Raw genomic sequence first — 16,095 nt, forward strand, 5'->3', positions numbered from 1 at the left:
GTGAGGAGGGTCCACTCACACCTCGGCTCAAACCTAGAAACATTTCTCCACTAAGCGCACACGCATTTCCCTCAAACGGCAGCCGTATTTGTACAAACAAGCACACCTCCAACCAGACCCTTTACATATTTACTCACCAAACTTGGCACCCCGAGACAACAAGAACATGACCATTCACACTTTTACGAGCTGGGGAAAACATGGCCTTTTTTAGAAAAAGCAGCCGGTTGGGAGAAGTTCACGAACTTTTTGCACATCTAAAAACGTCAGATGGTCCGTTGGTTCTTCTCCATCACACCTCGACTTCCTTCGGCAGACGTTTGACTGTGATTAGTGAGAGCGCGGAGAGAGAGAGTCGAGCTATAGAGGTCAGCGCTGGACTCGGTGGGAGTGGGGGGGGTCTGATTGGGGCGTTGTAATTAGAGGAGTTGCTCTGTCTCGGGGGGCCGGTTCTCCCCCGGAGGATTCACGCAGGCTCAGTAGTGCTGCGGCGAAATCGGAGCTTCACCCCCAAAGCTTGGTGGAGAGGCTGGGCTTATCGGGGTTTCACAGGACCACTGAACCCCTCCACACTCCACACACACATACCAATGCACTCAAAGCAGCTAACTGTAGAAATCAACATTTCTGGCCTTTAAAACCGTCTCTTAGCTGTTTCATAAATGCACTAATTGTTGTCTAATTTGAGGAAGAACTAGGCCCCCTTTTTATACGCATACATAAAGCATTGTTCCTGGTTTCCCCCTCACTTTTTCCTCCTCCTCCTCCTCCTCCTCCTCCTCCTCCTCTTCCTCCTTCACCTCTACCTCCATCCTCCTCCATTCTCTGTGAAAGCGGGTAACATGAAACCCGCTCTTGGAGTCTCGGAGGGGGGCCGTCGGGGTTACAAAGGGTGATCAATATGTGCCAGAGAAAGTCTTTAGACAAGTGAAAGAATCCACAGTTTGTCTACTCCCTCCTCCTTCCTCATCCTGTCCCTCTCTTTTCCTTCTTCTTGTTGTCGGGATTGACGAGGTTAGGTGGCCTTAACACCCGCTGACATGTTGCCTCTGTGTGTCTTAAAGTTGACTGACATCAAACTCCTGGCACAGCTTTCCGATACCATTTTGAACTGAACCTCTTTGGAAAATGGCATTTATAGAATTGCTCCGTGTGATTTGTCTGTTGTTTTGTCCCTTTAATAACAATATCAAACCTGTTGCTCTCCAACAGGTGGTGGACGACATGGGCAACATCAAGTTTGCGCTGGACACGGGCCCGGACGCCACCAGCAACAGCTGGCTCAAATACGTCCGCTCCGCCTTGTCATTTGAGGAGCAGAACCTCGCCGCCTGTCACCTCACCGGAGACCAGGTGAGTGACATGACCGGCATGTCCTTGGTTGGATTTGTGGGCCGCGGTCGAGTAGTCTTTTTTCTCTTATAGGAAGGTTTCTAACGGAATGAAATGGCCGTGATGAGAGCTGTTTGAATCCTCGAAATGTTAAAGAAAGGTGCTTCAATGCTTCCTCTATTATCTCCTTTAGCAGAGGATGCTCTGGAGCATCCTTTACCAAAGGAAAGGAGATGATGATGCCCCCACAATGCCGTTCCTGAAAACAGAATGATACGACTATCTTGCATAGATTTAACAATTATTTTCATACAGTCATATACTAATTAGGAGTCGGCAGTGACAAGCATATTCTATTTATTTATTTCGAACAAGTAAAAAACAACAAGAATAACTAATAAAATGAACATATAGAAAACTGACAATAAACAAATAATCAACATAAATAAATATTACCTCCGATCAGGTATACATTTACTGGTTCTACCGCGTCTACCATAACTCAAAGATTAGCTCAATATTTATCATTTTGTGACTGGTAGCCTATATTCCTAATATTTTTTATTTCAATTCCAACCTTGGTAATTGTTGGAGCTTTAATGTAGTTTAATTATTGTTTTTTAATTTCACAATTAAAGGGACTGTATGTAACTTTTTACATGTATAAATAGTTTTTATTGCCAATGTGTGAACAGATTGTAACCTAAACTAAATAGTGAGACCTTCCGTGACTTCCTTCCGTGACTTCCTGGGTTTCCTCTATCAGCCTGTAGACGGATTTTAATGGGAAGAATGCGGGACGTTTTTTCCGGAAAAATCCAACTGATGTGACATCAAGTGTGCGCTTTATTTTCAGCTCCGCTTACGGGGCTAACAGTGTGCAACCGTAGCTAACGTTCATTTAGAAATAGAGTCCACTAACGCCAACAAACGACCAGCCCCCAACACTGCAACACAGACTCCCAACACAAACTCCACGTAAGCACAAAAAAAGGAAAGTTATATCTGGTGAAGCGCGTCTGGCAAAACAGGAATGTGACTCACGTACTACATTGAGTCCCTTTAATGTACGCCTGCAGTTCTAGCACTGACCATACTGACCACCTATAGATAGGTGAGCTCTCAGGTGATTAGGATCAGGTGTGAGTTATCTGCATGATTCTGGTGAGATGTGATCAAAACTGTGAATGAATATATCTGATCCAACGTTATTCAGCGTTCTGAACATTGGTTTGTGTTTAGAGCGTCCAAACAAGGTCTCCCGTTCGCCCCTCAGTGTCTTATAGATATTTCTTTGTTAAAAGTCACCACAGTAATGAAGTGATATTTTTCACCGGTTGCCTACGTTAGGTCAGATAATCCTTTATTACTTAAAGGTATTGTTTTCACCGGTATTGGTTTGTTGGTTTGTTTATCTGTTAGCAGGATTGCTCCAAAGGTTTGTGATGGATTTGAATGAAATATTTTAGAGGGGTGGGGTGTAGCACAATGAACAATCCATTAGATTCGGATCATGAACCGGATTCAGGAATATTTTTAAGAATTGTGATCAGCGAGAACATTAAGACCACAGGGTATAACACATGCGCAGTGTAGCTGATGACGCGTTGATGACGCATGACCCCGCCTCTTTCCTCCTTCTGAGAGCAGAGACATACGTGTGTGGATGTGTGGCGAGACATCGAGGTGCAGTGGGAGCTGCTGGCCGTCCGCGGTGAGAAAGAACAAAGCGGTAGATGACAGGATGAGAGACAACGTAGTGTCACGTTATACAGACATAACAAGGCTGCTGAATGAGAGAGGCGTCCGCCGATACGTTACACGGAAACACACCGTGTTAACAAGCTGACCACCTCACGCTACCGCCAGCTGTGAGCTGTAATCTGTTTTTAAAGTCACGCACCTTGGCGGAGGTCTGCGCTCTCTGAGTGCCATTCTAGTTATATGTTGATGTAAAGTGTTCCAGCAGCAGAAGAACCTGCGGTGTCTCTCTTTCACACACCGCGGGTGAAGCAGACGGTCACTGAAAGAGATATTTAACAACGCATGGGGGTGAACATGCACCTTTTGTAGTCCATCTTCAAAACATGACGTGCAGTCAGATGCTCTCAACACCACAGTTGTCTTTTCCTAACTCCTCATGGATCCTCCTTCACATCTTTCCTTGACCTCATGACGTTTTCCAATCGAGGATCAAGGATAAGTGGTTAGGAGAAGACGTTAGGATTCATTTTATTTATTTTTTACTTTTCGACCGCAGCCCAGATATGAGCACCGTGTTCTCAGCAAGAGCTGTGTGAATTTGTGCTTATGTGTGTGTGTGTGTGTGTGTGTGTGTGTGTGTGTGTGTGTGTGTGTGTGTGTGTTTACCATTGTGGTGGCAAAATGTGTGTGCTTGGTAATGACCAAGGAATGGCTCTATTGTGTGTCTGTAGCTGGGCCGGTTGCCAGAGCTGTTAGGAAATGACCCATGTAAAGAGGCTGAAGAATAGTCCGACACTCCGGAGTCCCATAATAACCATTATCCAAGGCACGGCCTTCTTCTTGTGGAAGCAGCAGTTTCTCTCCTGTTTTTGCTTCTTATACTGTATCCCCCCTCTCTCTCTCTCTCTCTCTCTCTCTCTCTCCCTCTGAAGAAACCTGGGTAAGGCATCTGATACTGTTGGAAAGATGCCCAGCCAGTGCCCATAAAACCCCAACTGCTTAACTAGGCCCTAACCCCAACCCCACGCAATGTGTGTGCCACAACTTACCGCTGCAATATATTAGCATATTTCTGTTTCTCTTTATCCTGCAGAGGCTGTCTTTTTTCTGTTTTGCTTTGCTGACTCTTGTCCCAGTTTCTTCTATAAATGAAATACCAGCAGCTTGACACACATTTCACCCTCAGTTCAGTTTGGATTATTACGATAACTCACTTGTACGTACTGGGATATACAACAACAACAAAAAAAATGCATCCAAAGGGGCAACAAATGCTAAACATGATGGAGGTATGACAGAAGCCATCCATATGACTTGCCCGTGTGTTTCCACATTCCTGTCACTCCTCTCTTATTTGTCTCCTAATCCCTGCCTACATGGCTCTTTCTCCCCCCCCCCCAACCTCCTGTCTCGGTCTCCAGCCGCCTGTTCCTCGCTGTCTTTGTCTCCTTTTCTCCGTCCTCATGTCTTGATCTGCCACCTGTCACTCTGTCACACCGAGGGGACAGGCTAGTGTGTCCATTTAAGCTTCAGACATTAAGCCTGACCGATAGAGAGAGAGAGAGAAAAGGGGCTCGGACCAAGAGAGAGAGAGAGAGAACACACGGGGGCCTCCGAGATTGACAAGCACCAATTGGCTGGCAACACCAACCCGCCTAATCCTTTTAAGATTTTCACATCAGTGCCCCCTGCCACCGCCACACAATGTCAAAGACAGAATCAGGGCACCGGCCAAAAATCGTGGAGAACTATCGTACCCGGAGAGGCCACGTGCGTGATTGTTTTTTGATGTGTTTTGCAGTTATTTTGTACTTAGTGAACGGCTTTGCTTTTGTTTGCCTGACCAGTTGCTCGGTGTAGTGGCTCGCAGGTATATGACCCCATCATTTATTTACGAACACCCCCCCCTACACACACACACACACACACACACACACACACACACACACACACACAGCCACTCAGTGCTAAAAATGTATAATTTAACAGACTATTCAGTGATTTTTTTTCTTTTCTTTTTTTTCGTATCAAGCATGCACAATGCATGAGTTTATGGAAATAATGTGCACACGGGGCAAATTCAAATGCGGGCGGTAACCTTTTAAAAAGAAAGTGGATAATTTATTTGTTTATTTGTTTGTCATTAATGATGCACGATGAACAAAAGTGTGCGAGACCATGCATAATTTAGATGTTTATGGTCATGCAATAATTTGGTATTCATTTTATATTTGTTTCCATATACAACACGTGGCTCTGGACACAGTTGCTTTAGAAGAACTGTTGGGTTTTTTAGCATTTCTAAAAAGAGAAATGTGTGTGTCTGTTTCAGAAAGATGCACTAGTGCTTTGTGTAAGCATCTGCACACACACACACACACACACACACACACACACACACACACACTTCCAGTAACTGTTCTCACTTAATCCTGCGTGCAATTTCATCCTAATGCAATATTCAGGCACCTTAAATGATGGCCTAACAAAACAAGGCAAATCAACAGTTTCCCCTCTGTGTGTGTGCGTGCGTGTGTTTACATGAGTGCATGTGTGTGTTCATGTGCATATGTGTGTGTGTGTGTGTGTGTCTACTCCTATTAAATAGTTCCCATTCATTACGCCAACAATCATCCCAAACTGGTGTGTAAGCGAGCACATTCAGTGGTTCGAAGGCCAAGTCGCATCTAGTGATGGAAACGGCTGAGAGGGCACAAGGGGTGATGTGTGTGTGTGTGTGTGTGTGTGTGTGTGTGTGTGTGTGTGTGTGTGTGTGTGTGTGTGTGTGTGTGTGTGTGTGTGTGTGTGTGTTGGGTGGGCAGTTGATGGGGGGTTTGAAGAGAAGATGAACCTTGTCCACCTTCTTGTCAGTCCTTCATCTTTTGTGTTTTGGAGTGGAGGCCTTCCCAACGCTGTTTGATCTGAACCCTTCTACCCCGGGACGGATCCATCAATAAATAGACACTAGTGTGTGTGTGTGTGTGTGTGTGAGTGAGTGGGTGTGTGTGTGTGTGTAATAGGCCACAGTGGGGGATTATTGCGGGCCCTTCGGCTGGCATTGATCGATGAGGCATCTGTCCCCTGAACACTGGACAAGAGATGGGAAGAGGTCAAGACAGGTCTGAGTGTGCAGGCCGTACTGTAGAACACACACACACACACACACACACACACACACATGCAAAAACAAAAAGATTCAAAATGCTGCAGACGCATCAAATATTAATTAGGAATGTAATTAAAATGTCCTCATTCATCAACCGGCTGTGTTCATTAAAAAAGAAGAAAAGAAATATCTATAATCTGTAATCCTGTCATAATAATGAGGAAGATGTGTCATTAATATCACAAATTAAGCTATTTTATTATCATATTATTTATTGTAAAATATTTTAAATAAATAGATAGCAAGATATGGCCTATAAAATACCAAAAAGAAATATGTGGATTTACTTAAATAGGAATATTGCGACATTGTTCATCCTTTATAATTTATTCAAGCGTTTTTCTTCAACACAATTTTGTGTTTTTTCTTTGTTTTCTCGCTACATATTAAATTAAATTAAATAAAACGATTGAAGAAAAATCAAATAATAACATAAATAATGAATAGCTTTTTTAAAAAAATAAAACAATAATTGTTTGATGAAAATGAATTATCTCTAAACACCCCGGATTAAATTACAGGCCTGCTATTCTGACCCCAAATAAATCCAAACTTGACCTCAGAGTTTAAAGAGCTGTTTCGGCCAGGCTGGAAGAAAGTGAACGAAATAATGTTGCTGCATTTTTTAATTAAAATTAAATAATATTAATCAACAAAAAATGTCTATAAAGATGATATATTTTCTGTGCATATTTCCCCCCCCCCCCGTGCGTTTAAGAGTGATATATAGAGAGTGCATGTTTGTCAGGCTGCTTTATCCGTTATTTACATCAATATTAGATTTATTATTTATTATATGCAGCCAACAAAAGGTTATATAACATTCTTACATTTGCTGCTAGAAAAAAATCTATTACTACAGTGGATCAGTGATAAGAAACCTTCTGTCCAAGTGATGTTTGAGATGTTTGAGATGGTCCATTTGGAATATCTCACAAATATTCTACATGCCAAACAGTTCCACAATATCTGGCAACCCTATCTGAATTATATTGGACCTGATCTGTCTTCCATATCTCACAAGAAGTCTCTTGAACATGAACTCATATATCCTGTGACCTCCTATATACATTCTTTGATCTGAGCTGTACACTGTAAACAATTGCTGTTAATTGACAACAGGATTTCAACAGTATTAACCTGTTATTGCTAAAAACAGCGCTTTACTGTTAATACAAAAAAAAACCTGTTAAATTATGCTCATAGGTCGTTTTTTAACTGAACTATAATGCATTCTTAAAAAACAGTACTTTACTGCTGATCAACTGTCTAAAGTATCATCAGTAACAGTTTCACTTCACTCACATGTTGTTCTGGTTTGCATTCTGTGCTTGTAGCCAGCTAGAGACACACATTTTGGGAAAAGTGTCAACAAGTCTATTATAGCCTTTTTCCTAACAAGTGCCTTTAATTGTATTTAGTGTGACTATTCCTATGTCTGTAACCTGCTAAGTCTATTCATCTAGGCACAAAATAATGTTTATTAAAATGTATGTAAAAAGTAAATAGTGCATTAAAACAAATCAGTAAGATAATGTAAAAGAAAGGTGGAAAAACAGCTATATAATGTATCTTTAAACAGTAAATTAACTGTAAAATACTGTGAAATTAATAAAAAAAACTGTATTTTTCATTAACAGTACAAAGCTGTAAATTTCAGCGACTGTATAATAATGTTAATTTTACAGTAACATGAAGGCAACCCTGCTGCCAGTTCTTTACTGTTATTTTACTGGGAGATTCTTAACAGTGTACAGTGGATCAGTGATAAGAAACCCTCTGTCCAAGGCTGGCGAAAGGTCATATTTGAGATGGTCCCTTTTGGAAGATCAGTTGCACAATATCTGGCAGCCCTATCTGAATTATATTGGACCTGATCTCTCCTCCATTATCTCACAAGGAGTCTCTTGAACATGAACTCATATATCCTGTGACTTCCCTGCTGCACTATGGACTATTTCCTATATGACCTCCTATATACATGAATGAATGAATGAATGAATGAATGAATGAATGAATGAATGAAAGACTTTATTTCGAACATAAAATAAATAAAAAAATAATAACAAACAAAACAAGAGTAATAGTGTCCGAAAAGGAGTAGTAAAACTTATATTTCCCTATTCTCACTTCTCCTCTAATAACTCATATATCATAGAATGATAATATAATATAATATAATATATTAACTATCCCAGATTTACATTCTTTGATCTGAGCTGTACCAGTGTTTTTTTGTTTTTTTTATTCTTATTGTGTTTGTGAAAATAAGAAAACCCAATAAACATATTATATATATAAAAAATAATAATAATAATAATAATAATAATAGATTTATCAAGCAGAACCACCAGTGTTTGTTTGGTTTTTTTTTTTGGTTTTTTTTTATTCTTATTATGTTTGTGAAAATAAGAAAACCCAATAAACATATTATATATATATACAAAATAATAATAATAGATTTATCATGCACAGCCATGCATGCAGAGCGTTGGCTGCAGGATTTGGAGATGCGGAGGAGGGGTTTCTCTCTCAATCCTTTTGGCTGGAGATAAGACGAGGAGGAGGAGTGGCCGACGGGTAACCGAGAGAGCACCGAGGGGCAATAGGGAATCACTAATGAGAGAGAGAGAGAGAGTCACACAGAGAGAAAGAGAGAGAGAGAGACTCATCATCATCATCAAAGACGCGCTCACTGACTAGATTAGAGAGTAGAACCCAGCGGAGGAGCGTCTGGAGCTTCATCCAGCCAGAAGGAGCGTCACACCGACCGGCTGCTGCAGCGCGCCTCTAGCCGCTCCTCGACCTCCTCTCCTCGGCCTCTGTGCGCTCCAGCAGCCGCCCTCTCTCTCCGGTCCAGACCTACTAACTATGGGTTGCGTCTCCAACTCCGCCGGGACTGAAGTGCTGCTGCAGCTGGAGGCTCTCCGCAGCGCCGCGCAACTCTCACAACTCTTCCGTCTCACGGAGAAAAGAAAGGTCAGCTCCAAAACAAAACAACGCAGAGAGAGACAGGGCGTGCGTAATGATGCAAATACCTAGCCTATAATAACAATAATAATAATAATATATAATATAATACTCTCCCTCTGATACCTGATTGTTTGCACACTGGCAATATTTGCACTATCTGTTTATTTTTGTTTATAGCTTATTTTGTATATTGTATATTGGTAAAAAAATATTTTTTTTATTCTTATTTTATTTTAACGTTTTTATCTATTCTTTTTTTTATTATACTGTTTAACTTGCACCAACAAAACTAAAGCAAATTCCTAGTGTATACCTCTCACACCTGGCAATAAACACCATTCTGATTCTGATTCTGATATTGTTTATTGTATATTGTTAGAATTTAAATTTTTTGTTTTATTCTTATTTTATTCTAAGGCTTTTTTTATCTATTATTTTTGTTATTATACTGTTTAACTTATTGCACCAACAAAACCAAAGCAAATTTCCTAGTGTATATATACCTCTTACACCTGGCAATAAACACCATTCTGATTCTGATTCTGATTCTGATTCTGATTCTGATTCTGATTCTGATTGATTTTTAGGCCTTTGCTCCTGGTCTTTTATAGTCTTTGAAGTTAGTTTCACCGGCCTCAATGTGTGTGTGACTGTGTATAAGTGTGTGCGTGTGTGTGTGTGTGGTGTGTGTGTGCATGCATCGTTGAGTTGGTGCAGAGCGCCCCCACGTGGCCACATGTAGATCATAGCTTTGTGCGCGTAGCTTGGAGCTTGGAGCGGTTGCGCGCGCTGTGGTTTTTATTATAAGGACGCACGAAGGCAGCTGTGATCTTTTTTCCTTTTTTATTGGGGGAAATAATTCACGTTAATTGTGATCCAGTTTAATTACTTTTCTTTAGACTTTATGTATAAGATCGAGTTTGGTTGATGGGATTTCTATATAGATGTTGTGGATGGAGACTTGATGAAGGCCTCGAATATCACCATCCTCAGTTTTTCCTTTTGCACTTTATACTTTCTTGCAAAACAACTCCATAATCCAGCTGTAATTTATGCCCGTTAAATTAGTTAAATTACCTCAATCAAATGAATAGTTTGTGTGCAGTTAAAGAGCCGGTTGTTTTTTTTGCTGCAGCTGTAAATGAAGAAAAAAAAAACTTAGCTATGAGCTGTTTGCTGTTTATTTTCGTTTCTCTCAGACTGTTTAGACTCATTACAGCAGGATTTGTTGCGTCTGGATTTCTTCAGCATTTTCTTTTTTCTTTCTTTAATGTTTGAGTAATTGTTTGTGAAAGAACGCAGGCATGTTTTATTTTCAGTGATTTGTAAGAGGGGGAAAAAAAATTTCTCTAATGTTTATTTAAACATATAAACTTTGATTAAATGTAGAATAAAACAAACAAAAAATTCTTATAAATAACCCCTGATGGCCTGACTTTTAATTAATTTCCACAATTAAATGAAATATCGCGGACTAAATATGTTTCCACAACTCTCCTGCAGCCTGGATCTTATTTTAGACATGCATGTTGTTATTATTATTATTATGCTAATATTATCCCTTCCTTTAACTGCTATAATAAACACGCGCAGTTCCAGACTTATTAATTCCGTCTTGACCTTAAGTTAAAGTCTCCCTCATGTCTTTCTCTCTCTCTCCTTCAGATTTATTATAAAGCTGTCCGGGACATTGAAGCAGGGGAGGAGCTCTTGGTGTATATGAAGGACGGTATTTTCCCGGAGGGATCCATGGCACCCAACCTGCAAGGTAAGATTAATGCAAGTCATTAGTGCACATTTTAAACAAACTCCAACCTGCATCCTGTAGCTGCTGCTGCTGCAACCACATCTTACACATACTGATTAAGTGCAAATCAACTAGATATTCATATAATACCACTCTAAGCAAACGCAGAAACAATACTTGATTTATAATTGATTAATCGATTTATAGACAAATAATCTATCTATATTTTTTTTGTAATTTATCAAACACTCATTGGTTACAGGTTGAATATTATGAGGATTTGCTTCTTTTTTTTTTACATTTTCGTATAATTAGAAAAATGTTTGTTCAATCAGTTTAGGCTCTGATAAGCAATTTTATCATTTGACATTTTTTTAAAGGTAAAAGATTAATGAATTGCATGCCCTTATTTAGTGTAAAAAAAAAGAAGCCATGGCCTCCATTCAGTGCAGCAATGTATTTTTTTTTTTCTTCACAAACAGAAAAGAAAAAGACACAATCTCTTCCTACAACTTTATTATTATTTTTTTCCTTTAAGAAATGTGAATTATTCGAATCATAAATTTCCAGGATGGAATTAAATCCCGCATTAAAGCGTCTGGTTGAAGCCGTTTTTTTTGGACCTGTCGTTTAGAATCGGCCTGCCAATAATGAAGGAGAGTCTGCTCGTACTGGAGGAGAGTCTGGTCTGAGTCTGGTCTGAGTCTGAGCGCTCACAGTGCTGCGGAGGAACTGGCCTCTTCGCTTCTTATTATTATTATTAGGGCGTCAATTGGCACTTTGTCATATTCCATCCTGAGCGAGGAGAAATGTTCTGCTCCAAAGGAAAGCTCAGGATCAAACAGGAATGATTAGGAAGTCATATCCGTAAGAACACTTCGGAAGTCACATTTCAGCCAAAGAATAATGATAAAAAATAAATAAATAAATAATAATAATAATAATGATAATAATAATAATAATAATATCTACAGGAATGATTAGGAAGTCATATCCTTAAGAACACTTCGGAAGTCACATTTCAGCCAAAGAATAATAACAATAATAATATTAATAATTATAATAATACAAATAAAAATAAAAATAATAATAATTATAATAATAATAATACAAATAAAAATTAAATACAAATAATAATACAAATAATATCTTTATATTCACAAGTCAACGTCGCAGTTTGTCCCTAGAAATTGAAGCTTTTGAGGTTTTAGTGATGTCCATTATAGGCTGATCTGGTATCAGCTTCAGCATGCAGTTAGTGATGCGTTCAGTGACTTGATGCCCCTGGGAATCGGCGGTTCCCAGGTAAACCAAACCTATTTGGTGTTTTTAGTGTTACTTTTAATATTCCTGTTAAAAAAATAAATAACAGAAGCAGCACATGTGGTTGTAAATCATTAAAAAATATACACGTTGATTGAACCTGATACTACTTTCTTTTTTTATTAATCCAGTCTTTAAACCCATGTTTTTAATGAGATGTGTTAAAGATGCAAATTACAATTGATAATTGTTAAGGAAAAAATAATAAAAAAAAGTATTAAATAAATAACAATATATATATTTTCTAACTTCTATCTAACTATCTCCCAAATAAATAAATGTGTAGGGATGCACCAATCCGACTCGTTCGGTCCCGATACCGATGGCGATACCTGGGGTTTTGTGTATCGGCCGATACTAAATACCGATCCGATACCGGTCTTTCATTAATAATCCTCACTGTGTGGAAGTGACTGGGATCATTCTTTTATGTGTAAGGCAACAACATGCCAATTATTTTCCTAACTTTGTAAAACAAAACGTGACCAATAAATACATAGATATAAATTTACTGAATTGGTATTTATTATTAAAATAATAAATCATACACCAGCAACTTGGTAAAAAAAAAATCGTATTCAATGTAAACCTATTTTATGCAGCGACAAATGTTGGAATTAAAACTACAGTATATAATGTATATAGTATATAAATATTGAATTGAAAACATCGACCTCATTGTGACCGATATCCGATCCGGTATCGGTACATCCCTATATATTAGTTTGATCTTTACGTTCCGTTATAACTCTACAATCTGTAATATCGTGTGTGTTAAGAGCTCCACCACACCTTGCTGTTCACTGTAGGCCTACTGGCTCACATTTCAAAGTGCATCACGTTTTGAGGTGCTCTCAACCATCTGAGTGGGTAACCTGATTCACTGTAGGCTTCTCACTACCTTTCAACCGTGCCTCCATACGTCAGACTGAATATATCCCAATATCTTTATCTCACAATCTAACTTGGACGTCTGTTCGCTGTCGATCTATCTGGGCTTTTTTCTTTCAAAGTTCACTTAGGCGGAAAAGGGGCCGTAGTTCCGCTGTGTTTCTTTTAAACATCTTGGACTTATTGTGGTGAAGTGCTGTTGTCAGGTAACATTGTTTTGTGTTGTGTTTCCAGTCTTTCTGGAACCACGGATGAAAAAAAAAAGAAGAAATCTGATTACTCTTGCTTGTCATTGACTATAAAACGGTGAAGGGGGAGAACAAGATGTTTCGTGAGATGCTCTGCAGTTCACCAGGGGTTTTTGTTTCCTCTGCGTGATGCACAGTTTTGTGCACAGATCTCCATGCCAAAAGGGACGGGGAAGAAACCGGGAGCTCAAAAGCTTGATTATTGAAAAAGAAGCAGATTGGCATGTTGTACGGGGTGCGTCAAAGATGGAGCGGACTTGTAAATGATTTGTTCAATTCCTCTGTGTGTATGTATGTGGAATATATATAGAGAGAGGTAGGGAGGCAGAGAGAGAGAAAAGAGAGAAACACTCAGAATGTGTGTGTCAGAGCCAAAGTATTTTGGCGTTGTGTGTTTGGTGTGAGAGAGCGATGAAGGCTGCTGTTTGAAGACGTTTATTTGTGAGTGAGAGAGACAGAAAAGCAGAAAGGGACAAAGAGAGACAGTCACCAACTGGAGGGATGATTTTGTCTCCATATGAGAGCGAGAGAAAGGTAGCAGGGCTGAGTGGGAGCTTGGCAGTGCAGCCCTGCTCTCTGTGTCGGGCTTATCGGAGAAGGAATTTGAAGTAGAGGACTTGAGGAGTCCCCTGAGACCTCACCCATGCTCCCAGATTAGCTGCTAAACTGCACATAATTGTGCTTCCCTTCGTCTCCCAGAGAGCTATTAGTCTCCCCTTTATAACCCCCCACCCACCCCACCACCACCTCCACCACCACCCTACCCACCCAGACCAGACGTACTGAAAAAACACAGGCACGCTGGTGCTGGTGCTGGTGCACACACGCAAGCACCTTTTATATACGTGAATCATCACTGAAACACACACCTGAGTGCAAGAGGGGTTTGCAAGTACTTTCGTCATACACACACACACACACACACACACACACACACACACACGCACACGCCTTTTCAAATCCAACAAAGTTTATTGTAGTTGTGTATGAACCACCTTCGGAACTTCTAAATGTATATCTCCACTTGAAGTAAATAAAAATAATAAGTTAAAAACAAGATGATAAGTTAAACTCAGAACAACTAAAACAAACCAGGTGAAATTCATATGAAGACAGAAAACCATGGCAACAGGCTACAGTGGAAACAGAAATAAATAGCAAATAGTGAAGAGAGCAAAGATGTCACAGCAAAATAAAGAGAACATCCACGCTGATGGCATGAAGGAAACTACACGGGTAAACCGTGTGTAGAACAAATAATCCTTTGAACTCTGTAGGTTTCCACACATCAGCTGCTTGTATACTCTCAGAAGGCATCAACATATTTTAACAGATATATAGCAGGACATACTGCGAGTGTAAAACATCCTGTGCAATCCTATGCAACATGCTCATCAAACATTACTCTTTCTCTAGATATTAGCAGCAAAGCTGGAGGAAAAAACTCATAATATGAACTCTGTATTGGAAAAACAACAACAAGATAACATAGAAGTTTTCATTTAAAGGTCCCATATTGTAAAAAGTGAGATTTTTTAGTCTTTTATATTATAAAGCAGGTTTAAGTGCTATATAAATACTGTTAAACTATCAAAACGCTCAATATACGGAGAAATACACACAGCAGTCCGCGGTTGAAACAAGCCGTTAGGATTTCTGTCCATTTGTGATGTCACAAATATACAATATTTAGACTATTACCCGGTTTTAAACGTAAACATTCTAAATGTTTCCCAGTTTCTTTCCTGGTTGTAGTGTATGTGAATGACATCAGCTGACAGGAAGTAAACGTGGACCCAAACTGTTGCCTAGCAACGCAATTCCGTTGCAATTCCATTGAAATGCACTAAAACGGAGCGTTTCAGACAGAGGGTGAATACAGGTATATTCATGCAGACGGTATGAGGAAAATTATGTGTTCTTTGAACATTACAGCATGTAAACATGTTCTAGTAGAAACACAAAATACAAGTATGAACCGGAAAATGAGCACGATATGGGACCTTTAAAAGATACTCCTCAAGCGGGTGCATCCATCAAAGCTTCCACCACATGTTCCGCTCTTAAAGGGCGCCACACAAAAGTATCTGAGTGCTGAGATGTATGCGCTTCAGAGCAAAACACTCGCCATGAAATATGTGCACACGGCGGTGTCAAAGTGAGCGAGTTAGTTTAGCATTTGAGCTCAGCGTAATGGCCCATTGACCAAAAGGTCATTTATCCTTCTCCCCAAGGTCAGACACATTGATGTTGCTACACTAATGCCCTTTTAATGTGCCCAAGAAGTTTCCAGCTGGATAAACGGTTCACATGCAGTAGAAAACAGGTGAGCCGTGCACTGTAAGTCATTTTTGGATAAACTCATTTAGTGCAGCTTTGAAATGATGGATGGGTGTGTGCATGGCGTGTTGGGACACCTGGTGGGGGGGGTGACTCTGGGTCATGGCAAAGAGGGTATGGCAGGTTGGCGCTGAAATCACCATGGGGTTGGCGCCACTGTGCCCCTGCTTACCTCTGTTCCTCGTGGTTCATTCTTTTTAGAAAACGTTCACATAAACACACACACACACATTAATGTCCGTGCACAAAGACACTCCACTGGGCTTTCCCCCCCGATCTGTTGAACTTGGCGTCTGACTCAGGAACTTGCTATTGAAAAAGCTGGCCCGAGCTTTATGTATTTGACCTTGGCGGTGAGAAGTATTGTAAAG

At 40.0% G+C, this 16,095-nt stretch overlaps 1 protein-coding gene across 6 annotated transcripts in view; it reads left to right on the top strand.

The window, feature by feature from the left end:
• Positions 1-16,095, top strand: part of prdm16 (PR domain containing 16) — a 339,983-nt gene that overhangs the window by 299,583 nt on the left and 24,305 nt on the right. For 5 of the 6 annotated variants that reach the window (XM_074642545.1, XM_074642542.1, XM_074642543.1 and 2 more), the window contains exons 4-5: positions 1,213-1,353; positions 10,841-10,943. In XM_074642545.1, coding sequence (XP_074498646.1) covers positions 1,213-1,353; positions 10,841-10,943 — 244 coding nt within the window. Of the gene's footprint in view, positions 1-1,212; positions 1,354-8,828; positions 9,182-10,840; positions 10,944-16,095 lie in introns of those variants that run through there. The other variant, XM_074642547.1, reaches the window with a different exon arrangement.

This window comes from Sebastes fasciatus, chromosome 8 (genome assembly GCF_043250625.1).
Source record: "Sebastes fasciatus isolate fSebFas1 chromosome 8, fSebFas1.pri, whole genome shotgun sequence".
NCBI lineage: Eukaryota > Metazoa > Chordata > Actinopteri > Perciformes > Sebastidae > Sebastes > Sebastes fasciatus.